This window comes from Crinia signifera, chromosome 4, assembly GCF_055691185.1.
Source record: "Crinia signifera chromosome 4, ASM5569118v1, whole genome shotgun sequence".
In the NCBI taxonomy this organism is placed as follows: Eukaryota; Metazoa; Chordata; class Amphibia; order Anura; family Myobatrachidae; genus Crinia; species Crinia signifera.
Genome location: NC_139220.1, coordinates 265,870,915 through 265,896,029, shown reverse-complemented (window position 1 = coordinate 265,896,029; position 25,115 = coordinate 265,870,915). Strand labels below are relative to the sequence as shown.

At 43.4% G+C, this 25,115-nt stretch overlaps 1 protein-coding gene across 2 annotated transcripts in view; it reads left to right on the top strand.

Annotated features, from left to right (window-relative positions):
* Positions 1-25,115, top strand: part of UNC5D (unc-5 netrin receptor D) — a 525,831-nt gene that overhangs the window by 336,770 nt on the left and 163,946 nt on the right. For both annotated transcript variants that reach the window (XM_083184486.1, XM_083184487.1), the window contains exon 5: positions 21,982-22,162. In XM_083184486.1, the coding sequence (XP_083040612.1) occupies positions 21,982-22,162 (181 nt within the window). The remainder of the gene's footprint in view (positions 1-21,981; positions 22,163-25,115) is intronic.

Sequence of the window (25,115 nt, the reverse complement as noted above, 5' to 3'; positions counted from 1 at the left end):
CCACCACCACCACCCCCCTTTCCAACCATAGTGCATTACAGTACCTTCTATTCTATTGATGCAATAGTTCTAAGTTCTGCAAAATGGAGCATGAATAAAAACTTGTTTTAATTTTCTATTTCTATATATGCAAAACAATGCTCCTCTCCAATGAGTAATAACACCCCCATTTTGTAAAAGTTTTGGCACTGAATTAATGCACTTATAAAGCTTCTTAACCACTATATATATATATATATATATATATAGAAAGCAAACCTCTGGCACTTTGGCTTTATGCTCTCAAATAATGTTCTTACCCCGGTGCCCTCCTCAGACCTTTTCAGGTCTATATAAACAATCGAATAGGCAATAAGGCGTCACTCAGGGTTTTTCTTCAGGTGCAAAAAAGCGGATTTATTCCGACATGTTTCAGGCTGCTTTGCCCGTCCCTGAGGACGGGCAAAGCAGCCCGAAACATGTCGGAATAAATCCGCTTTTTTGCACCTGAAGAAAAACCCTGAGTGACGCCTTATTGCCTATTCGATTGTTTATATATATATATATATATATATATATATATATATATATATATATATACTAGAAGCAGAGAAACCGGCACTCCCCTCCTTTACTTGCCAAACTCACTCCGGTGCCTTCCTAGGATGTAAACACCCAATACAGATAATGTAGCTGGAAGCAGAGGCGTCACTCGGAGTCTCTAACATAGCTGAGCTGACGGAACGAGTTCAGCGTGGTGGTCACTAGGCAACGCTGATACACGGCGAGGGCCTGATGACGTCACACGCTGCTTGTCTAGTGCTCGCGGTTGTAGAACGTGGCCGTCCAGAGCGACACTCACAGGTGAGACAGATTCTCTTAATCACAGGTGGAGGAGGAGTTGATATGTGTGGGTATATATACATGCACTGTTTGATTGTATGGTTATCCCTGAGGACGAGCAGTAACGCTCGAAACAATTGTCGGATTGCCTGTTGGTGAATAAAGCCTTTTTCTACTTTTGAAAATCTCCGAGTGACGCCTCTGCTTCCAGCTACATTATCTATCTATCTATCTATCTATCTATCTATCTATCTATATATATATATATATATATATATATATATATTATCAATACCGATATTTATATGACCAAAGAACAATAAGTTTTTTCCGTAACTTGCGTACCCTTTATTCCTAGCTACATGCGAACAAAACGTAGCGTACCTTTACCGTGTATTGTACACGGATGAATCAATGCAGTAATAGGAGATCCCTTCGCAGTACTTAGTCTCTAATCTGCGAATACCCTTTAAGGACAATGTCTGTAATACACCTTATCGCTAGATGCGAATAATTAGACGAGACCACGATATAACAAGTGAGGAGATAGATTCTCCGTAAATAGTGTATTTAGTCCCTAGCGGACAAAAGGGGATTACAGAAAGAAGAAAATACAGGGTAACACGTGATACAATTTTCTAACAATAATAATACAATTCAAACACTACTAGGGAAGGAAAACAGGCACAGGATACAATCAGCCAACAATACAATATAAGAAAGTACAGGGAATGCAACCGTTTACCGTCTCAAATATGCGCAGCGCAGTCCGGTCGGAGCTCGCTATATTCAGATTGAACTATAGCCCGGTCAATGGTAAGGGATAGAAGCAGTGCCGAAGTGACCGAGGCAGCCCAAGGTTAGCTATCTTATAGGGTCAGAAGGGGGAGGTCAAAGGCCATTCCTATTGGTCAGGGTTGGAATGTCCAGTCCTCAGTGATTGGGGCAAAGTATTACACCTGGTTTGGATAGGTGCAGGGGGAGTGAACTTTGGAGTCCTTTGTGTGTTGGCATCGTCGTCAGGGGTCGTAAATAGCAACAAGAACCGGTTATATCTAGATTCTTTTGTCACACACATTTTAACAGAAATAGTCCTTGAAATATAGATTATCGGACCATGTGAGTTGCGAAAACTTCGCATAGACCGGAGTACTGCACATGAGAAACGGAACGTAATGGTACCAAACATTATACAGACAGAAGTATGTAATGCTGATTAAACTATGTGTAGTGCTCTAAACCTTTAATTAACTATATTTTATTTGGTGTAAGTATGGTATTATGAATTTATGTGTAATAGTATGGCTACGCTTCTGGTCCACTTTGTCACACAGACTCGGGTATGTATACTTTATTTGCGCAACTCTGCGAACCAAAATGGCGGCCATACTATCCTAAAATGGCGTGTGTGCAACTCGACTTTAACAATATATATATATATATATATATATATATATATATATATATATATATATATATATATTTAAATGTGTCAGTTTAAAAAAAAAAAAATTACAGCATGTGCTGCAGCTCCAAAATGACTGTCAGTAGTGTGAATACAAGCACACATGTCACCAGCCGATTACTGTGAATGCTTATGAGTGGACATGCCTGTAGTTTAAAAACACTACACACACTACCCCCTCAACTGAATGAGGATTCTGGGGGATGGCTCTTAGATATTGTTCTGATTGGCTTCCTACACCTTAAGGTTCATAAACACTGGGCGACTATGCCCAGCGTGTATGGACAGCGATGACCTCTATTATCGCGGAGCGGATTTCCCCTTGACCGGGGCCGCCAGTGGAGAGGACGGCTTTGCATAGCGCAGCATTATACCAAGCCATCCTCAAAGCCACTCATCTGCTCGTAATACCAGCAGATGAGCAGCTTTCCTGGCGATCACCGCTCACAGCCGAGCAATACACACTAGACGGCTTTAAGCTGAAAGCCACTCAAACTTGCTGTTTTGAGCAGCTTTCAGCTCAAAGTCGTCCAGTGTGAATGGGCCTTGAGGCTGGCGCCATGCATAGTGACCAAGTGATTCCTATTTAGCAGGACCCGCTTGATGGAAGCAGACTGCACAAAGGCTACTATTAAGTTTGGCTGACCATTAGGTATATATATATATATATAGATCTTTCTATCTATCTATATATATCTTGTAGGATTGTCATAATCCAGAAAGAGCACGCACTCACCAATAGAACAATCATTTCTTTAATGGTACTTCATCGGCAGTGGGGGCCCACCGGGGTTTACCCCTCTTCACCTGTGGGCCAGTCCAACCCTGTAAAAGACACATACTGGGGACTCGGAGCAGGGTCATCAAGACTTGATATGTACCGGGGTGAATGGGGAATTTTGGGTGTGGTGTTTTCCTTGTCTTGTATCACTGTGTGCTGCACTGGGGAAATAACTTGCTCTGAGCCCTAACCTAGTTCATTTGCACCCAACCACCTCTTGACAAACTCTGTCAGGAGACATTGGGGGAAATTTACTAAGATGTGTATCCTACTTCACATGTGATGTTGCTATGGGCAACCAATCAGAATCTACTTCTTATTTATTTATTTAGCACCCTCTAGAAGATAGTAGACAGGATCTGATTGGTTGGCCATAGCAACATCACATGTGAAGTAGAATACACATCTTAGTAAATTTCCCCCATTGTGTTTTCTGCGATGGGGTTACTTTATTGGAAAAAGTTATTCAAACATAAAAATGTAATCTGTAATGTAAAAATGTAATCTGAAGTATTTATGATTGACAAAAAGAGTCAAATGTGTTGTAATTTTTGTATTTTGTAGTTTGAAGTTACAGTATTTTACTGAAGATTGATCTTGTAAAATTATGAATGACCCCAGAGGTTTAATACACTACAAATATGTATGGAAATTGTTTATGAGCGGGGGACCGATAGGTTGTTGTGTTACCCAGCTTGCTAGGCTCCAATTATATGCTGCCTGGCCATCTGGGGTGCGCATATTCGGAGCCTAGCGAATAGGTTATCGCCTGCCAATTTACAATGCACAGCAACCAGGCTTTTCCAAATGAAGCTATCACACCGCACAGAGACCCAGATCGACCCAGCAACAAACCAAACCCTGGTGGCACCCAGGATATTTGTCCGTTGGGAAAATGGATATAATACATCTGCAGTGTGCGTTTCTGTTCAAAAGACGGTAGCTGCAATACTTGTATATCCTCTCAAATCCGCGGTGCATAAAGACACAGCAGCAACGGGAGTCGTGTCCATATCCCTATAAGGCCCTGTATCCGGCTTAATAAATCAGCCTGTAATAATTGTTGTCAGGTCCACAAGTGGCAGAGTAGGTGTGCTGGGCTGTCCTAATTTGCTCTTTTAAAATGTGTTCTGCTCATTCTATAACCATTATTAGCATGTAAAACTACATTATACCACTATGGGCGGTTGGCCATCAGACATTAAATTCCATTTTACATCCTGGGCACTGTTCAGGGCCAAACTGTTCTTAAGGTTTTAATTCACTGGGTGAAGAGAATTGCAGATTATGGAGCTGCTCTTTAGCCACAAGAGCGCAGCCTCCTCCCCATTTGATTTAAGCTGGTTTTCATAATTACCTCCTGTAATTGGAACAAACACATAATACTAATTCACCGCCCGCTGCCCCTCGGGGAGGAAGCTCAGTTAATCCATGGCTGTCCTTGCATTTCGCCGGCACATTAGGTGATTAGCCTGTGCTGTTGCACTGATGGGAACATTTTCATTCAGAGCAGGTTTGGAACTGGGAGAGGAATTGTTTAAAGCGTGTGGTTTATTGCAGACAGGGGGCCTGCAGTTCATGATATAAGCATTAAAACATCCTTAGCGGCTCTAATCCTTTGAGAGCTAGGTATTTAACGCTGTGCTAGCCAACAGGGAGCCTTATAAGATTTTGATTGTCACTACACATATAGAAAACACCTTGTAGAATCACTCCAACACCTCCCAAACAATTCATACTAGTAAAGGTGACTTTACTGTCTATAAGCAGGGCCGGATCTACATTAGAAAGCTGTAGGCTGCTGCCTATGGTGTCGGGATCTGGGTGGGCACCACTAGTCTGTCTCGCACAATATTAAGGCTGTTTATGAGGAAGGAATCCTTGTTATACATAATGTAGGTGGCGGATGTGGAACTTCAAAGACACCACCTCCATGCTTTCACTTGAGATGCCAGAAAGTGGGTATTGGTAGCTGTGTGTGATGACCGGGGGGGGGGGGGGGGGGGACGGGGGGGGGGGGGACTCTGATGCAACTCTGCTCTGGTCTGATGCATCAGAAAAATAATGAGAAGTTGCTTTCTGCAAGCTGTCATATTGTAATTCTAACTAAGGGTATATAAAGCTATTGTGTGTGTGTGTGTGTGTGTGTGTGTGTGTTTTAGGGGGTGGGCTTAGACTTGCCCTGGACTTGAACCTTAAGGCCCCCATACACTAAGCTGAGGTACACATGCAGAGTTGCAGATGTTCAGCTGCACCATGCATGACGTGATGTCAGAGGTCTCGCTGTGCAGCCTGCCAGCCATACTGCAACCAACCATCATGCCAGTTCCAGCTGCCCAGGGCCGGGTAAGTCTCCTCAGCACCCTAGACAAAGCTTTAACCTACTGACTCCCCCCCCAACCCCACACTGCAAGCAATACCCACTTTCCAGCCCCTCAAGTGAAATTGTGGTGGTTGTATCTTTGACTTCCATCACCTCACCTGCATTAAATACAAAAAAACGTTTTCCTCATAGATGTCATTAATTTTGTGATAGGCAGATCCAGTGGTGCCCCCACAGATCCTGGCACCCTAGGCAGCTGCATTAAGCTGCCTAATGGTAAAGACGGCCCTGCAGCTGCCACATCACTACCACCCATGAAGGGTCCTGCTGCTGACTGCCACCACCGGCCAGCCCTCAAGTGACACTGTGGGGTGGCAGGTGGAGGGCGACAGGATTAGAGTTTGTGTTTTCATTGAAGAGCTCAATCCCAGGTATCCCGGAAATCCCAGCATTGAGCATTTTTCAATCCTGAATCCATTGTCACATTGCTTCGATGTGTGTCCAGGTTAACTCTTTTTATAACAGCTGTGCATTAATATTCCTAAGGGGCATACACAAGTAGCGATTTTGTGCTGTTTTCGAAGCAATCTTTTTAGATCACTTAGAAAGTAGGCACGGATCGCTCCATGTGTACACCCTATAGCGAAGAAGCATCGCCATTGCCCACACAGATACTGTACTGTGGACACCGGATGGAGTGAAATCCCGACAATTGAAAGCACGCAAGGGGGGGGCGATCCACGGCCCCCCTTGTCGGGATTTCGGCAGTCGGGATTCCGGCTTCGGTATTTTGACCGCCGGGATTCCGACCGCCGGGATTCCGACCACTGGGATTTAGTACACTGCATGCAATTTCTATCCTATTAAGATTGCTTATAAGGCAAAACAAGAACTTCATCCAGGGACAAACAAATTTATAACATTAGTTCCCCTTAAATATAGGAACCTATCACGATCTTGTTTTATGACTGTTTCCCCCTCAAAACCATCTTGCAATGCAGGAGGGTCATCTTTGAAATGTGCAGAGATTTAGATATGGGAGGGGCGTTTCGAAACTGACATCTAAATCGCAGAGTAAAAATAAAGTGGTCCGGCATTTGTGGGCTACAACCAAAAGTTTACCCTGCATGTAAAAAAAAAACCCAAGTGTTTGTTTTTTTTACTTTATTCCCAACTCAGAATGAGGCCCATAGCCTCACAAAATGAAATAACATTAGACCTCTACCCTCTTTCCAAAAACATTTGCACTGCAGAAAGCAGGGACGATGAAGGGGAAGACAACAAGCTCCAGTTGTCACTGAGTAGGCCCAAAACAAATCTGCCTGCTACAAAAAAATGCATCTAGTTAGCAAAATTCTATCCACACTACTCTCCCTCAAACAGACAGAAAAGCATTTTGTATTCCTAGCAGAATTACTACTAGGGTATGTCGCAATACTTTATGGTGACTTTTTGTGTTTCTTTGGCTACATTGAGTTGGTGGCAATGGCCTGACAGATGGCCCCATTTAAGCATTGAGTTGTTGATGGTAGGCTGGAGTTTGATCCAAGCTAAACCTTTTGCTAGATTATTTGGGCAAGACGACAAGACTGTGTGTAGGGTTGTTATCTCTTAACCACCGTGCCTTTTCCACCCATTAATGTTTTACAGTTGGCCACTAACTATCATCATTAGTATATACACCCTCTTTCACAAAGACACCATTGGGTACAATTTCCGTTCAAATTAGAATAGCATGGACAAACTCACAGATGCATACATTTGCATTTGCACATGCTGTGTCCACAAGAACTCACCATGTGCATCCGCTCAACTCAGAACCAGCCCCTATGTGTGTATGTAACTTTATAATGATGTACATGTTGTTTGTAATGGGAAACAACATCTCCTGATGACAACTGTGAAGGGCCAACTGAAAGCTTTCATTTATCATGACTTAAAGTTTGAAATGTTTCAAAGTGGAAATTCCTGGTCAGCCATCGCCACTAGAAGCATTAAACAGTGGTAATAACTACAGCGGGAAACATCCTAAAAATGCTCTCTCTAAACATTCACTTATCAAAAATTATAGCCTTAGAAATTATGCTCTTTTATGTTTGTTGAATCTGTTTAAATTTGGGAATTGACGGCATGTAGACCCGGAATGGCAAGAACATAGTCATTATAATTTGTCACACAAAGCAGTAGAAACTTTATATGCCAATGCTAAAAAAGAAACTTTAATTGTGATGTTTAAGCTCTCTCTTTGACTTTCAGTTCCCTGTGTTGTGCTGACTCCTGCTCCCACAGAGATTGTAGACGGCTGATAGGAAGTGGGGGGGAATTTTTAGCCGAAATTTGGCTGAAAATCAGCAAGCAGTATTTCTGGGGCTCTATACAAACTAATTTTGTATTTCTAATGTTTAGTTTTTCAGTTCCCTGCGTAATAATACCATTCTTTTTTTCACTTCAATATTATCTAATTATGCATAACAGCTCTGTTTCTCGTTAATGACCACTCGCAACTAAACTGCAAATTGCCTAACCTACAGTATTCCAGTGATAATACAGATCTTCTTATAAGCATTAGATAATGCTGCTCGCCTGTCAGCCTTTTTCTCAGTAACTTCCAGCAGCCTGTATGTGGCAATGGGTCTTTACGGATTTTTAATTTTTTTAAATGTTTAAAAAATAAATAAAAGATGAAATAGTCTGGGAGGGGAAGCAAGGAGAGAAATGCTAATGAGTAAAACTCTTTTGTATGGATTTTATTCTTTCAGGTAATGCTGCTAAGTAATCAGTGTTGTTCAAAGCTTCATAATAACTTGGGCATTGTAAATTTTAGGAATGCGAAAGCATGATCGTTAAAGACCTTATTATATTCCACTTATATAATGTGAATTATGTACAAACATTTAGAATCACATTCTAACAGTACCCCATATATCTCTCTTTGACACATTGTTCATGGCTGTGTGTTCTAGAATTTCTTTGTATTACTGTACTATATTTTGTACTATCTTTTGTTTTATAGCTATGGAGTAAAAATCTCCAATCATAGATATCCCAGAGCCCCTTGCAGTGTCTTTTTTTCCTATAAAATGAGAACCTAATTTACTGTGACATTCTGACACCCAACTTGCTAAGGCTGCGTCTACACATTGCATTTTAGCAGGATGCTGTTGAACATGATCCTGTTTAGCAGGATGCTGTTGAACATGATCCTGTTTAGCAGGATGCTGTTTCTTGTGTCTACATATTGAGTTTTATCATTGAGTTAACATCCTGCTAAACAGCTCCTGTTTGACTGCATCCCGCTAAAACGCAATGTGTAGATGCAGCCATAGATTTACATGTGCAGTCTTCTTCTTGCCAAACAGGTCCCTTCAAAAGGGGCCTTTCAAAATGCAATGTGTAGACACAACCTTACTCCCCTTTCCAAGTTGTTTTGGTCATTGAAGTGCAGTGCAATGCACACACTACGCAATGTGTAGCCAGCGACATCACAATGGTGAGTATCAGACGGGGGAGCCAGCATCAGTAAGTGCATGTACAGACAATGGAAGATTTTGCTAATGAAAAGCAGGAGGGTTTGTCATCAGTCACATAGTGCGTACACATTAGACGATATGAATGATTTGTCATTCTGGACCATTGGAATCAGCTAAATTGTTAATTTTGTTGTCTAGTGTGTACCCAGCTTTAGCTACAGTACTGTACCAATCACATCATATCACATATGGTTTCTCCTGCAATCAAGAAAGACCTGCATGCAGTCTGTTCTATCGATAGTTTGCAAATTGCACATTCATTGTATTGTCATCTTTGCAACCATATGCATGGTTCAGATTCATACAGCCATTTCCTTGCAGCAGTTAAATGTCAATTTAAAGTATCATTGGGTTGTGATAATGCAAATGAATATAAGATAACCATTGTTTTTTTTTTTTTAAATAAAAGTCTTAACAGTAACTGAATGAAATCCATCTGATAAACCAGGAATCCCAGTCATACAGTAGGTCTTTAATGTGAAGATTTTTTTAAATAAGAGAAAGTATGTGAGAATATACACAAGGGACCAGTCCTATCCCTCTCCCAGATGTTAGAGTGAGGAAGGTCAGGAAGTCCAAAATACCATCTGGTACAAAGCCGCTAGTTAAATTTGCTCTATATTGAGCACCGTCTCTGTATCTTCAGCATGCTGGACACATTATTCCATTAATAAACTGCTTCATCTTTTTGAATCCTTATCTTGTGACTAGATCAATTTTCACTTCATCTTTATCATCTTGTTACATCCCCATATCACACCCACTCCTGTCCCTTTTAACAGATGTCACCATTGATATGGATGGGCATCTGCCTTAGATGAGTAATTGCACCATTGGGTTCTCTGCTCTGTGAATCAGCAGAGGTTGTTTGTGTGGGAGTCAGAACAGGGCGTGGCCACTACTCTGAGCAGGGTTACATCTTAGGAAAAAAAAAAGACACATCCCCTCGCATGTCCCTCTAGCGGAAAAATCATTCGATGGTCACCAACCATCAAATGATTTCTTCAGGCCACGCAAATATAAGTCAGTGGAGAGTGACTTATACAGTATTTACGTCCATTCTGCTGAAGACAGGGCACACCCCCGGCACACCTCCTCCATGGGCGTTCCCATGGATGACACCTGGGCCCGCCTCCTACCGCCCACACTGCCCTGTGTGAATGGCCCGGCAACATTGTAAATTGCTGCGGTTATTTGCACAGTGGACATGCACATGCGCACAAAAGACCGTACGCATGCGAAGTCCATCAACCATCATAACGGGCCCGGATTCGGCCCCATCCGAATGGATCAAAATGACCCCCATATTGTAATAAACAAAATGATTTGTAAATCCATTCAAATTGGGGATAATCCCAGTAAGACAGAAACAATTGTTATTTACAACGTTTTTAAATTCTTGGACTGATTTTTTCCCTTTACCTATATTGTTAAGACCAGTGGCAGATTTTACCTATAGGCTGCAAGACTACAGCACTCAGTTAAAATTTGTTACTGCAAGTGAACTAATTGCAATCTGTGGTTGCACTGGCTATACACTGTGACTTCCTATCGGAAGTCCTCCCTTCCAGTCACCCGCAGTACAGGAAGTGTTTCCTCTCTCTGGAACTATCAGATCAGGCTGCTATTAGTGAGAATGCTTGCTGTGGGAAACCACTATCTGTCTAATTGTCACCCCTAGCCGATTTCTCTGGGCTGCAGCTGATGCAGTCCACAGAAGCCAGGTTTTTGACATGTGCAGTGAAGACGTTACTTATCGCTGGTCCTGGCCCGTTAGCTCCTTTGTGCAGGATAGTGCCGCAACCTGGCTTGCAAGAGGCTAAGCGACAGCCCCCCTGCTCCACAATGGTAGGAGCCACCACTGGTTATGACCAAATTAATTGATATACCTCTACTATCCAAATATTTGCCAATTGCTTGCCCATGCCCTAGTGTGCAGAAGAATTTGACACAACATGCATCTAATAACTCATGATCCAGTATTTACAAATCTGGTAATGTATAATTACCATCACCTGTGGGGAGCTAGGTAGTTGATAAGATAGGCGTTTCACTGCAGGTGATGGCAATCATACATTACCAGGGAAGTCCAGGAACAGAGCATTTTCTCCCTGAAGGAGAGGGTCAGGTAGGCAACCCTGGGTTATTCTGATTCATTCGGAAAGGCACAATCGCACTCTAATGGACAAAACCATATGCACTGCAGGTGGGGCTGATGTAACATGTGCAGATAGAGTTAGATTTGGGTGTTTTATTGTTTATGTGCAGGGTAAATACTGTCTGCTTTATTTTTACACTGCAATATAGATATCAGTTTGAAGTACATCCCCCCCACCCAAATCGAACTATCTCTGCACATGTTGCATCAGCCTCACCTGCAGTCAGGGCCGGATTATAATGGGGGCACAAGGGTTCAGTGCCCCTGGGGGCCCCCTGTGGTTGTTTTTTTTTAGCTAAAGGTTTTGTGCATGGGAGTAGGGTAGTGCTACAGCTTCACCTATCTGCCAATGTGACAATGATTAATGGTGCTGAGCATTGGGAGCCAAGTGTGCAGTGCATTACTGGGAGTTCACTAAGTTCCATGACACTTTGCACCAGAGGGCAGAGGCTGAGACGTTTGTGCTGAGCTCTGATTGGTGGAGCTCATTACATGCTTCTCAGGCCTATGGATAACAGCAGCAGCAGCCTAGTCATGGGAGGGTTTTTAATCAGAGGCAGCACTGGGACTGTGAGGTCTCCTACAGAGTAAGGTGCAGAGGGTCAAATACAGGCTTTTCATGTGGTATGTATGTATGTATGTATGTATGTATGTATGTGTATATATATATATATATATATATCTATATATATATATATAGATATATATATATAGATATATATATATATACACTCTCCAAAAAGAATGAGTATATTGGCTGTACATATTGCCTGCAGGAAGGCACCGGAGCAAGATATCCCCCCCAATGCATATGGTTTTGTCCATTAGAGAGTGATTTTGCCTTTCCGAGTGAATTAGAATAACCCCCTATGTGTATGCTGGTGCAAGGACTGATATGAAGAATGACATTTGCTCTCGTTAACTTTTTGTACAGTGCTGCATAATATTTTAGTGCTGTTAGACAAGTAAAGGTTAATTTATTAACACTAATGGACAGTGTAATGGTTAGCTTTACTGCTTCACAGCATTGAGGTCATGGGTTCGAGTCCCACCATGACTCTAACTGTGCAGAGTTTGTATATTCTCCCTGTGCCTGGGTGAGTTTCCTCCAGGTACTCCGGTTTCCTCCGACAATTCAAAAATATACTGGTAGGTTAATTTGCTCCCAACAAAATGAACCCTAGAGTGTCTGTGTGCGTGTGTGTACATGTGGTAGGGAATATAGATTGTAAGCTCAACTGGGGCAGGGACTGATGTGAATGTTCAAATATTCTCTGTAAAGAGCTGCGGAATATGTGTGCACTATATAAATAACTGGTAATAAATAATAATAATAAACACTGTCTATGCACACACAGTAGCATACGTGTGTGTTTGTGTTTGCAGCTTCCAGTCGTACATTCATTTCACATTTCAGAAAATAAATGTACCTTGTTTAGAAAAAAATCCATTTCTTCTGCCAGTTCGTCCCTTTTACTTTTCTGCTCCAGAGATTCTGTCCTTCTCAGACGCGCCACACAAATTAAAAGTGTTTAAAAAAAAAAAAGCCAATAACTTAACTAGAAAAACACAGACGCATACACAAGACTGTTCCTTCAATTTTGTGAGGGCATTGCGTAAGCACCAGGCTCATAAAGATAAGGGGAGAAATTGGAAAGAGCCAAACCCAATTGGAAAAGAGAGGGGAAAAATCTAATTATTGCATAAAAGAGCTTCTGAAGTTAATTTAATGCTAATAAAACCAACCTCATTTGAAGCAGCAGTTGAAAAGGGTGGGGGGGGAGAGGTTGAGGAAGGTTAGAAGTTGTCTGTTGAGCAGTGCCGTGCTGTAAGGTGGCACATTCATTTATTTATAGTGTGATGGGTTCCGTCTGTTTGAAAAAGCATTGGGTGAGAACTGTGGAAACAGAAACCTTAACCTGTAAAATACCAGGTTACAATCCTAGGGTGGCATAAATGAACATAAGGTGATCTGTTTAATACATACTGTACTGTACCTGCCTACTTTTTAGGAGTGAAAGGGGGGCGGGATGAGGCTCCCATGATAGTCATCCGCGTTAATTTGCGGGTCCATGGATTGCGGGAGGGGCTGAAATTATGCAAAAGGTATGCGTCATTTTAGCACCAGTTCCCCCCCCCCTCCCCCCTGCGAACCCGCAAAATTCAGGATTTTATACAGCGGGGAAGGGGGAGCGGGGTCTTTGGAGATGGGGAGACTTGCCCTGCTACCGGGGGGCTGGGAGGGGGACCCGATTTGTGGGACCCTCCCGCCCATTCTGGGAGGGTAGGCGAGTATGGTTTAATAAGAGGCTAGCCTTTCTAGTGCGATCCATGAAAAGAGCTACAGTAATAGAAAGGTGCCCGAATACATATTGCAGCTTGCTGCATAGCCATAGACAAGTTAAGCCCCGTACACACAGGGCAACTTTCACGTGAAAGCCACTCAGTTTTCTCCGCCCAGTGTGTACGGGGCAGCGATGAGTGATATTACCAGCAGGTGAGCGAGGTAGTGGACGGTTTTCCACAGCGTCCTACTATGGAAAGCCATCCGCCCTTGGGGAAAATGACTGGGCAGGGGGAAAAATGCTCATTTGTATGCACTGAGCATTTTCCAGCCTAATTTCCCCCGTCATTGTGCACCATACACACTGGGCACCATCGCCCAGTGTGTATGGACCTTTAGAGTGCCCATGCTGATCCTTGTATGTCTCCCAAAGTGCCTACAATGGACAGGTGAGTGTCAGAAGAACTGGACCACTGAGCAATGAAAGAAGAGGGCCAGGTCTGATGAATCACATTATCTTTGTAGACAGCCAGGTGAGTCATTTACCTAGGAATAGATGGTACCGGGATCAAAGGAGGCACCAGATAGGTACACGTCACTTGGTCAACACTGAAAATGTCGACATGCATTATAACGACCACTGACAGTTGACAGGCCTTAGATCGACACACTCAAAAGGTCAACACGGCTAAGGTTGACAGTGTCGGAAGGTCGATAGGAGTTTTTCACATTTTTTATGACCCAACATAGTCGACATGGACAAGTGTATCGTGTCCACTCGCCATGCTTCAGGCTCACTATTTTATTCTCCCACCACACCGAAGTGGATGGAAGGGTATGGAATACTGCCTGTCGACACATGTTGGCTCAGAGAAAACCTCATGTCGAACTTTTAACTGTCGACCTTCCCACTGTCGACCTTCCGACCCTGTCGACATAAGCCATGTCAACCTATTCCATGACCTAATGCATGTCGACCTTCATCTGATCTACCTAACAACCATTTCCCTTCCTTTTATTATTATTATTATAATTTTATTTATAAGGCGCCACAGGTGTTTCGCAGCGCCGTACAAATGAACAATACAGGGAGACAAAACTTGGCATAACATTGAATAAATAACAAAAATAGAGTACAAGTAAAGAGCGCCACAGTTCAATACACATTACAGCTTAAATATAAGTAGTGAGGACTCAATCAACATACAACTAGAGGCTTGATGCCAATGATGGAGATGAGTATGCGGACAAAGATGGTCACTGAGTGTTGGAGTATAGGAGAGCTGAGAGTGAAATGTGAAGAGAAGTGGGCTTTGACAACAGGAGGAAAAAGGGCAGTGTTCCCTCTAAGCTGTGCGCACGTGCGCGCGCACACACCTCGACGAGCGTGCACACAGACATTGCAACAGAGCGCACAAAGCAGCAGTGGTCCCTTTTTGCAGTTGTGGACTAAATGAATGTATGTTTCACCCATTAACTACATTGTGTGCTGTGTTTTGAATGTTTAAATGTTTAATATCATTTTGAAGTAAAGTTAACACAAATGCTGAACGTCATTTTCTAGTTATAGATAAGTGACGCACAAAAATTTAAATTTCCTTCCAAAGTTGCACAGCCAAAATCTTTAGCCGCACACAGCCTTCGTAAAATTAGAGGGAACATTGGAAGAGGGCCCTGCTCGGAGGAGCTTACAATCTAGTAGGAAGGGGAGACAGACCGATTACAAGAGGTGCAAGCGAGTGGGTGGGGGCTAGATAGCAGGATGTAAACAGGCAGGTGGTCGGAGAACCAGCTGGTTTATGCAGTGGAAGGGTACGCTTTGATGAATAGGTGAGTTTTCAGTGCCCGTTTGAAGCTTTGCAAGGTCGGGGAGAGTCTGACCTCGAGCAGGGATGCAAGGTGAGACCGTCTGCTCTGCATTTTCAGTTCTATCATGTCCAGTCCTGTAACATTGTGTAACCTGGCCACTGACACTAATACTGTATATATAAAAACAACAGAGAAAGATAAAGAGGGCTTCCGATAAGGAAGCTGTGATAGACATGACATTGTCGGCTCTCAGTGACTATGGCGTTAATGTCTCGTCCCGTCTGCTAGTTGACCCCTTATTTTATACACATCCCATTTTTTTCTAAGTCTTTACTCTTTATCTCTATGCGACAGAATGAATCATGGAACATTAGCTTTATGCTTGCAGAATATTAAGCGAATATTAAGTTGTCACAAATCAAAAATTATAGGGAAGCTACAAAGCTTTTACAGAAGAATGGGAGAGGAGTGACTAATCCATTTCTTGCTATGTATAATAGCTGTTTCATCTCTCAGCACTGCAAGGGTCAATATCTTATCATTTATTAATATTTAGATGGGAGCAAGTGATTATCTGTAACCCTCTGACCAGGAAGGATAATGTGCACTTACTACTTGCCTACTTGTATTATATAACACATTGTACCGTAAGCTGTAACGCATTATTCCTCTTCAATGCCCGACCTTCTTTCATGGTCAGACAGGTTTTCTGTCTAGCGCGAGTACAGAGGCGAATTCCAACCGAAGCCGGATTGTTTTCCATGAACTCGCAGCCTTTCTGGCAAAGTGCAAATTTTGTAACACAGGTATCCAATAAAGAGAAGATAAACAGACACTGCTACCGTCTACTGCTAGTATATCTGTCTGTATTACAAAACAGTACTGTAGTATGAGTAAACCGGCCATTGCTCCTCACGTCATAGATATCGGCAGGTCGGCAATCTATGGTAAGTGTAGGGACAATACACACTAGGCGACTGGTGCAGCCACTGATATCGGGCAATGTGCCAACATTGGCAAGTACAGATGTAGCCAGCCTCAGCCAGCACCATATCCATAGCGCTGGCAGAGGCTGGCGGGGCCGGGGGCGTGGCCGGCGGATGGGGACACCAAGCGGCTCACTCACTCGTGCGTCCCACTCTGCAAGGCGGCTCTAATTAGAACCCATACCGTGGGTTCTTTTTAAGATTGGACAGATGTGAGTGTAACGGTGTAATCAAGGGTGACACATCAAGGGTGACACTTTCTGTCCCACAGCTCTCAAATCAGGAGCGGAGCAGTAAATCACAGGGCCGTAACTAGGTGTGTGCCAGCGGTGCCTTGCCCACAGCGCATCTGCACTGTAGGCGCACAGCTGGCACACACCTATTGTGCAGAGTGCTCAGGACATGCTTCAGTTTTCACAGGTTTGGGCTACAGGGACTCAGCTGCCGTTGGCTTCCCTCAGACAGGTCACTTATACAGGTCACCCGGCAGGAGCGCTGTGTATCACCAACTGTCACATTTTAAAAAACGACAGGTGACCTGGAAAACATGAACTGTGTAGTCCGGAGGACCGAGTTTGAGAATCTGTGGCCTACATATCATGAAGGTTGATTGGCATGGAGAATGGTTTCATACCCCCCTAAAGCTCCGACTGGCACAGCTGATGGCATAAGGAAACTTGTGTCAAACACCTATTCACATTGACTGCCGTGTACACCATTGAGAAGTCTGTAGCTTTCTATATACTCTTGTAAAGGATACATTTTTACATTTTCTTTTCCCGGTAAGGAAAGAAATAAGACAACATCCAAAAAATACAAAACTACCAGATTTCTCTTCTGCACAGCTAGCTTCTATTTACAAATATGTCTCCTATAGGGAGCTACTGTACTGTATATATGGAAAGAATGAATATTGTGTGCACCACTCCATGACATAACAACCATTGTGTCATGCAAACTATAACTACTGTGTGTAATAATATCTCCACAGCCGGCTCAGGTGACTGCCAGCAAGAGGGCTGCAATCCGGATCTAAAATGCTGCATGGTGCATTCAGGATACAGTGTTAGGGCGGCACAAAGCGATTTAACTCAATCACACAATAAACTGTTCCATATTGGAATAGTAGGAAACACAGTAGCAATAAAGTAACAAGACAACAAATATATATGTAGGTACTATAAATGGCAGAAAGAAGAGAACCTTTCAGTGTTGTTTTCCTTTGTTGGTATTTTGTTTTTCTTCACTGTGATAAAGAATAAAAGTGCACATTTCTCTGGTTTCCTTGTAATGGTATCTGTAAATGTGTTCCGAAGAATAGCAACAGCACTAATGCACAGTTTTAGGTCATGTAGACTGTCTTTGTGAATTCAACTGCTACAGTTTTGGATAAATGTCAATATTTCTTTGTGATCAAAAAAGCACTACCAAGCTGACTAGCCATAGTACAGCAGAAAGGCTAGATGGGTCATAGATGCGTTAAACTGAAATGTCCAATAAAATCCATACATTTATTGCATTACAATTGTGTACTGTTATCTAATGCTAGTGTGTATACCTAGCAAGATGGGGAGCGACGGGGTCCTGGAAAGGTGCCGGCATTGGCAAGTGCATAAACACTTGTAGATGCTGGCCCGTGACAAGCAACGGTGTGTGTTTGTGCGGGAGGGGGAGGGGGGGGAGCTGACAGGGGCCATGTGACATTCCGCAGCATGGCTCTTGCTAGTGATGTCTGCCGTTTTCCTGCATGCAGGACTGACAGGAAGTGTGCATCGTCAGAGAAATAGTATTTACCCACTGTACAATATTTAGATTTTGTCGTTCCAATCCGTCAAAATCGACAAAATCGCAGAATATTGTCTAGTGTGTACTAGGGATGCCAATTTCTGGATTCCTAGAATACCTGGGAGGTCAAGCCTGGAGGGGTGGTGCGGTGGTCGAGAGCCAGGCCGTGCGTTGGGCTGGAGCTGCGCGGTGCAGTGGGTGGGACCCGGGTCGCATGTCTGGCTAGAGCCGAGCGGTGCAGCAGGTGGGAGTGGAGCTGCAGGCAGACTGCCCACCATGACCTCTGACATCATGCCGGTGTCAGGAGAAGCCGGGAGTTCATAAATGCCATGTGGCTGGACTTGACAGGAAGCCGGCATTTGGGGGTGATAACCATTTTGTGCAGTTGAAAAAAGCAGGCGTGCCCAGGTGTATTCGGGAAGGGTCTGTGATGTCAGCGATGACCAATTTAGCCTGTCTCAGTCGCAGATTAGTAGACAGGTCAGAGCTACTAACAATTGCACAGACTGCAAAAACCTTTCGATGGTAGGTAAATTGCATATGGATTTGCCAGTGGAACGCGATTAACAATCCATTCACAATTCTCTCACAAATTTACGCCTGGCGGGTTTTCGTTCTGTCTGGTTGGCAGCTGACTACTCGCAGTCATCTGCAACATTGCAATCCAAGCTGAATTATAGTTAATGTACAAAATGGGCACTCCCACATATTGTGCCCCATGCTGATAACCAAACGGATGTAACTATGCTTGCCAGGAGACAGATGACTTGCGGACTCAAGACCGCTGCTGCTAAATGTAAACTGATAATGCAGATGATCGGCATTGCTGTGTTTAATCCCATATAATAAAAGAGAAACTCTGCTCCTCACCTCTATGGGGGAATACAAGTGTTTTGCATGTGTGTGTGTGTGTGGGGGGAGAGTTAGCCACTAAATGGCGTCTGCAAATGTGGCGCCGTATGGGCACCCACAGCCACCGGCACTGACATTATGTTGTTCTGTAATTTAGACATACTTGCAGCTAGTTACAGTAATATAATTGAAAATAAACGTATTCGATTTTAACATAACAGTGACTGTATCTGTACGCTTTCCATTTTTGAAGCATGTACTGTACTGCAGGCATTACGTCTAATATACATTACACCAGTATTTTTATGTTATTTTTGTATCAATATAACTGGAAGGTATAGCCGCTCACAAATATCCAAAGACTGTTGTCTCCCTTAGCTATTTTAATTGTAACGATTCGGCCAATTGTAATCAGAGACTTGACCACTACGAGGTCCTGTGCAGCGATGCCTGTATCAGCATTACAGCTCTTGGGATGCAGAGCTGTCAGTTATAGTTCCGCTTCATGAAATCTCTTCCTTCAAGAGTGTCAGGTCCACAGATTGCTCTGTCCAAATAATGGGTTTTCCTTCACCCCTGAGTAACAATAACACAAAACAAATGTTCTAAATTAATATTTACAACTCTTTGGAAATAACAGTAATCAAAGTTAGGAATGTTAATGTGATTTGCTGAATGATGGAGCAGGAGTCAGGACAATAACATTGCATCATAGAGATCATTTTTCTCTCACTTTTCCACAGGCACTTAGTGACTGCAGGGAAAATGAGTGGAACATGTAGTTTCTTTTTCCATTGAAAACACTTTAAAAATGTTGCCACAGTACATGATATTGAACCAAGGCCAATGCATTGTTAACATTGATGGCAAATACAAAAATTAAGCAACATATCATTCCCACCAATTGGGAACACATCTCTACACCTGTGTGGAAGCCATTGAGGTACTTGTGAGTTATCCGGGCTGCCGATTTCTAAATCGGGTCGGATCGGGCACATCGCATCGCATCGCATGCGACCATCGGATGCGATGCGATGCGATGCGATGACCCGATTTTTCCATAGGAATCAATGTTAAAATGGACTGAGTCCATTTTAACACGGAATTCAATGGGAAAAAGGGGTCCTTTTCATACCCCTACTATCCAAGTGGGCATGGAGTTGGATATAAACCTGTGGCGAGCGTAGCGAGCCACCGAGCCCGAAGCGTGGCGAGCGTAGCGAGCCCCGCGAGGGGACACAGAATACCGTCCCCTCGCGGGGCTCGCTACGCTCGCCACGCTTCGGGCTCGGTGGCTCGCTACGCTCGCCACAGGTTTATATCTAACTCCATGCCCACTTGGATAGTAGGGGTATGAAAAGGACCCCTTTTTCCCATTGAATTCCATGTTAAAATGGACTCAGTCCATTTTAACATTGATTCCTATGGAAAAATCGGGTCATCGCATCCGATGATCGCATGCGATGCGATGCGATATCGCATCGCATCGCATCTGATTGTATGCCTTAACTTAAGGCATACAATCAAAAAATCGGCAGCCCGGATAACTCACAAGTACCGCCATTGATGTCAATATGCTTCATAGTCTAGTGGCCCATAGACCTTTAAAATGCTGTGACAGACCACACACCTCTACAAATGAAATAATAGCCTACCCTTCCCCACTGAGACTGAACACAGACCCCTAATACCTTCATCTAGCAGACAAGCAACTAATTGACAAAATCCCCCAAATATTACAAACATCCACTTCCCTAGTTACCTCCCCAGATAGCACCTACTCCTGTCCTTTTAACACATGTCACAGTGGATATAGAGGGGTGCCCGCCTTAGATGAGTACTTGCAGTGTTGGGTACTCAGCTCTGTGACCTGGCAAAGGATGTTTGTGTGGGAGACAGGAGGATGATGGGGCCACTACTCTGGGCAGGGTCACATCTTAAAAATAAAAGCCACTGTCTGACAGAACGCCTTACTGGTGCATCAGCCTACCAGGAATGTTCCAAACAAGGTCTATGTATTACTAATCATCAATGATTATAAGTATGACAATGATGGGAAAATATGGAGGACAAAACCCACTTTGTGTGCTACAACTGCAAATACAAATGAAAGGTTTGAGATACATTCAGCAGACCTTCTGTCTTAGGGCAGGATGTATTAAAATACATCTCCGCCCTTCGCCGCCTGCTTACCATGATGCCAGCACATATGTACTAACATATGCAGCTGGCATCGCGGTGCGGTGACGGAGACCCCCGTGAAACCTGTACTGTGGTGTGCGGGGGGTCTCTGTCACCTCTCTGCCGCCTGCTTCTCCCCTCACGCCGGGGAAAGCTAAGCAGGCTGTCCCCGGCGTCTCCTCCTCCCCCCTGCAGCCAGAAGGATGTCTGGCTGCGTTGCTAGGGGGAGGAGGGGTTTACCTTCCAGGGTCCAGGAGGTTGCAGGGTTGCGGCAGAGGCAGCGAAAAGAAGACCATAGGCTTCTGTAGGGTATCTCCACCCAAAGGTGGTTATACCCTGCCCGGCGATATCGGTGCGGCCGGGTTTTAGTACATATGAAAATGCGGTGATTACCGCATTTTCATTTTAATACATCTTGCCCTTAGTAGCTTTAGGTGGTAAAATAATCACTTTCTCTTTTTCACAAGAATCCTAGACTGGGGCTGGCCAAACTGATCTCTACCAACAGTTCACATTTTCCAGATAAGCTAGTTGGTGCACAGGTGTGGTCATTACTAACTGTCACATATACAAACATGATGCATTCATTCCTAACCGACACATTCTACAGATCCACAGGTGGACTTCAAAACATTTGCGGCAATGGGAAGCGCGTGCGTGAGAGAAGCTTGCGCGTCCCTGTCTCAGCAAACGGCACACCAACACAGAAAGCGGCAAGTTGAATGAGTGGGGCTTCATCTGTAGATCTTGAGGACTAGTTTGGCCACCCCTTACAAACCATTATTTGATTTCATATGAGCCAGACACATTACATTATTGGGGTGTTTTACCACATGTAGGACGTATCTTTGTGCCCATGTATTGCTCATTTTGAACTCTGAAAATATACAGTATCTGTTGCAGTTTGATCATTAGGTTGATATTATTTTATCATTAAGTGAAGTCACCTTGATTTATAATGCTGATAGGTCATCATTTGTTAATTGTATGACTCTTCCTTTTCAGGTTGAATGGCTTAAAAATGAAGAACCAATTGACTCCCTGCAGGATGAAAACATCGACACAAGAGCGGATCACAATCTCATCATACGCCATGCTCGTCTGTCTGATTCCGGAAACTACACCTGTATGGCCTCTAATATTGTCGCCAAAAGGCGGAGCACCTCAGCCACGGTGATTGTCTATGGTGAGTGCCTCAGCTACATGGCGGTAAGAATACATGTTTAGGTGCATACTGATGATGGTAACTAGTAGATAACCAAAAATACATACCTATGGGTATATAGGTGTGGTTGCATTGCATTGTGTGTACAACCCTGTATATGAGCTAATATACACATTATTTGCATGCATGCAATTTATGAGCAGAAAGCACCCAATTTCTGTCTAACGCTGTATCAGGATCAACATTTGCATCATTATTCTATAAGAGAAGTTGAGTACCTAGAATGCCATAAGGCTGCTTCAGGCATCAGCTCTCTAGGCTGCAGGGTGCCTTTCCAAGCATCCCGCATCGCAAATTCAGTTGCATTTCTATCCACCCTCAGCTCGCCTTAGTAGAGAACAGCAAATCTGGTTGTCTTACCTGTGGCGGAAGGACCCCTATGGTCAGAAAGATATCATTAGCTTCATACAACCGTCATTCTAGTCATGACAGAGAGCTCAGGTCATTCTTTAGCGGAAATGTTTCACGTTCTTAAAGAGTTCAAGGTCGTTTACGTCATGAAGCGGACTATAGAGTGAAGCTAAAGTAAATTGTAGGAGCCACCTGAAGCTGGTATTGCCAGGTATATCCATCATTTATAGCAGTGATGGCTAACCTTGACACTCCAGCTGTTCTTGAACTACACATCCCAGCATGCCTTGCATCAGTTTTACCATGGCCAAATAGTAAAACTGTTGCAGGGCATGCTGGGATGTGTAGTTCAACAACAGCTTGAGTGTCAAGGTTAGACATCACTGATTTATAGCATAACTTCCAATCCAGTAGCAACGGAGGACCAGTATAGATGGAAGTATGGTAAGCACTTAATATACTGTAGAAAAGTGCTTCCAGATTTGTTAGCCATGTGCTCGTTACACGTCCCCTTCAGTGTAGGCACAGTTGTCAATGAACCGCTGTGACTTGCAGGTAGGGAATTAGTGGCGGAACAAGAAGTAAGGTACTGCTATTCTATTAATTACTACAATTACCAGAATGTTATGCATGATGCTTGCTTGTAATAGAAACCAGCATGCGGTAGAGAGATCCAAAAATACATGAACCACAATTCCATATGATCAATATTATTTACACTGTATCCGACTGTGTAAAGCCTTGACGGCCTGCGGCACACACATCCACTAACCGCTCACCTTTCAGCAGCTACAGTCCGTCTGTGTCTGCATCCCACTAGTGTCTGTCACCAGCATGCACAGCAGACCTGGTGTGTCTGCGTCACTCTATATACCGGCCACATGCAGAGTGTTCCTGGGGTGTCTGCATCAGGTGTGCGTCATTCCTCCCATTGACATGACTGATAATTTTACATTCAAAGGGAATCCGTCAATCATCTCCACACTAGGCATATTTTGCTTCAGAAACCAGCTTCAACATTTCAATCTTACTTTTCACATTTAAAACAGAAAGGTAATTGGTGGGAATATGTAAAACATTTCCTGAAGCAACTGACTTGTCGTATGTGTAATTTTTTTTTTTCTTACTTAAATTATTATGCATTTTTGGCTCCATGGTGCACCGATACCTCAGGGTATACATATAGCATCACAAAAGTTACACAAGAATTGAGTTAATTATTTTGTCACTCTAAAGTTGACTCTCTATACATTATATTATCAGTTATTTTCTTACATCTGTTTGCCTAGAAGAATATAGATACTCAAGAGGCAACATGATTCTTGGCAGCACCATTAACTCAATAATGTCCCAACTGTGGAATCCTTAGAAATGCTATCAGGGGGATTTAAAAACTCCAGCAATGCAAATGGAAGGTGTTGAACATCTAAGTCACCATCTGCACACATTCTCCTGAGTTTCTGGAAAGTCAGATGTGGTGTGTGTGTGTTAGTGGTGGGAGCAGTAAGCTGAAGCTTTGCCTAGGGTGACGAAAAGGAGAGAGAGGAAAGGACAGTAACATCTGTGAGCCATTGTGCTAGAGCAGGCCTGGCCAACCTGTGACTCTCCAGATGTTGTCACACTAAAAATCCCATCATGCCTTGCCACAGTTTGCTATAAGGGAGTGTTAAAAAAGGGGCAAGGCATGCTGGGATTTGTAGTTTCACAACATCTGGAGAGCCATAGGTTGGCCTGTCCTGTGCTAGAGGATCTCATATACTGTAGCACAATACTGTCTTCAAAATTAGAAATACATAACAAGGCTTCAATGCACTTTTATGGGGAAGTAGTAGAGGTCACCAACAAAGTGGTTGTGCCTACTTTGTGCAGGTACTCCTGAAGGCGGTTACTGTGCACTACCCAGAATTCTGTTATCTTGCAGTCCTAGTGGAACCAGGTTCTTTCACAAACAAATGGGCCTGATTCTGGTGCAGTTTCAAAGCAGCTATTGAATGCAAATTGGTCTGTGTTTTCTTAATGCACATATGTGTGAGCCACAGTGCACACGTGCAGTGAGTGTATTGCGTTTGCAATCAGTGATAAGTTGCAAAGTGAGTTACAGGAAGACAGCATTTGGGGTTAGTAATGTGAGTGGTCAGTCATTTGCAGACTTGCCATGGCCTACATTTTCTGGGCGTGCATAAATGAGCATTTTCAATGTAAATTGCTACCGGAGAGCTCTCGTCGTCTCTGGAGAGCAGCTCAGCCTACGCACCTATAAGAGTATTCAGATTCTGAGACTTGACCCAATTTGTGATGATGGTACCGATGTTTCAGCAATTATATGTTGTCGGACGGATATGGGTTAGTTTCTGCCCACATTAGCATGTACATGCGTATGGAAAAAGATAGCGACAGTAATCACAAGAACTTCCACATCTGAATCCAGCCCAATGTACTTCAAATGTATACTTAGTTTTTTAACAAAAAAATGCCATGATTTCCTGTGGGGTGCATAGCGATAAGTTCAGTCAACATGGATTCCAGGAGTCCTCAAGACTCAAGCTGCAACGATCTGGTTACA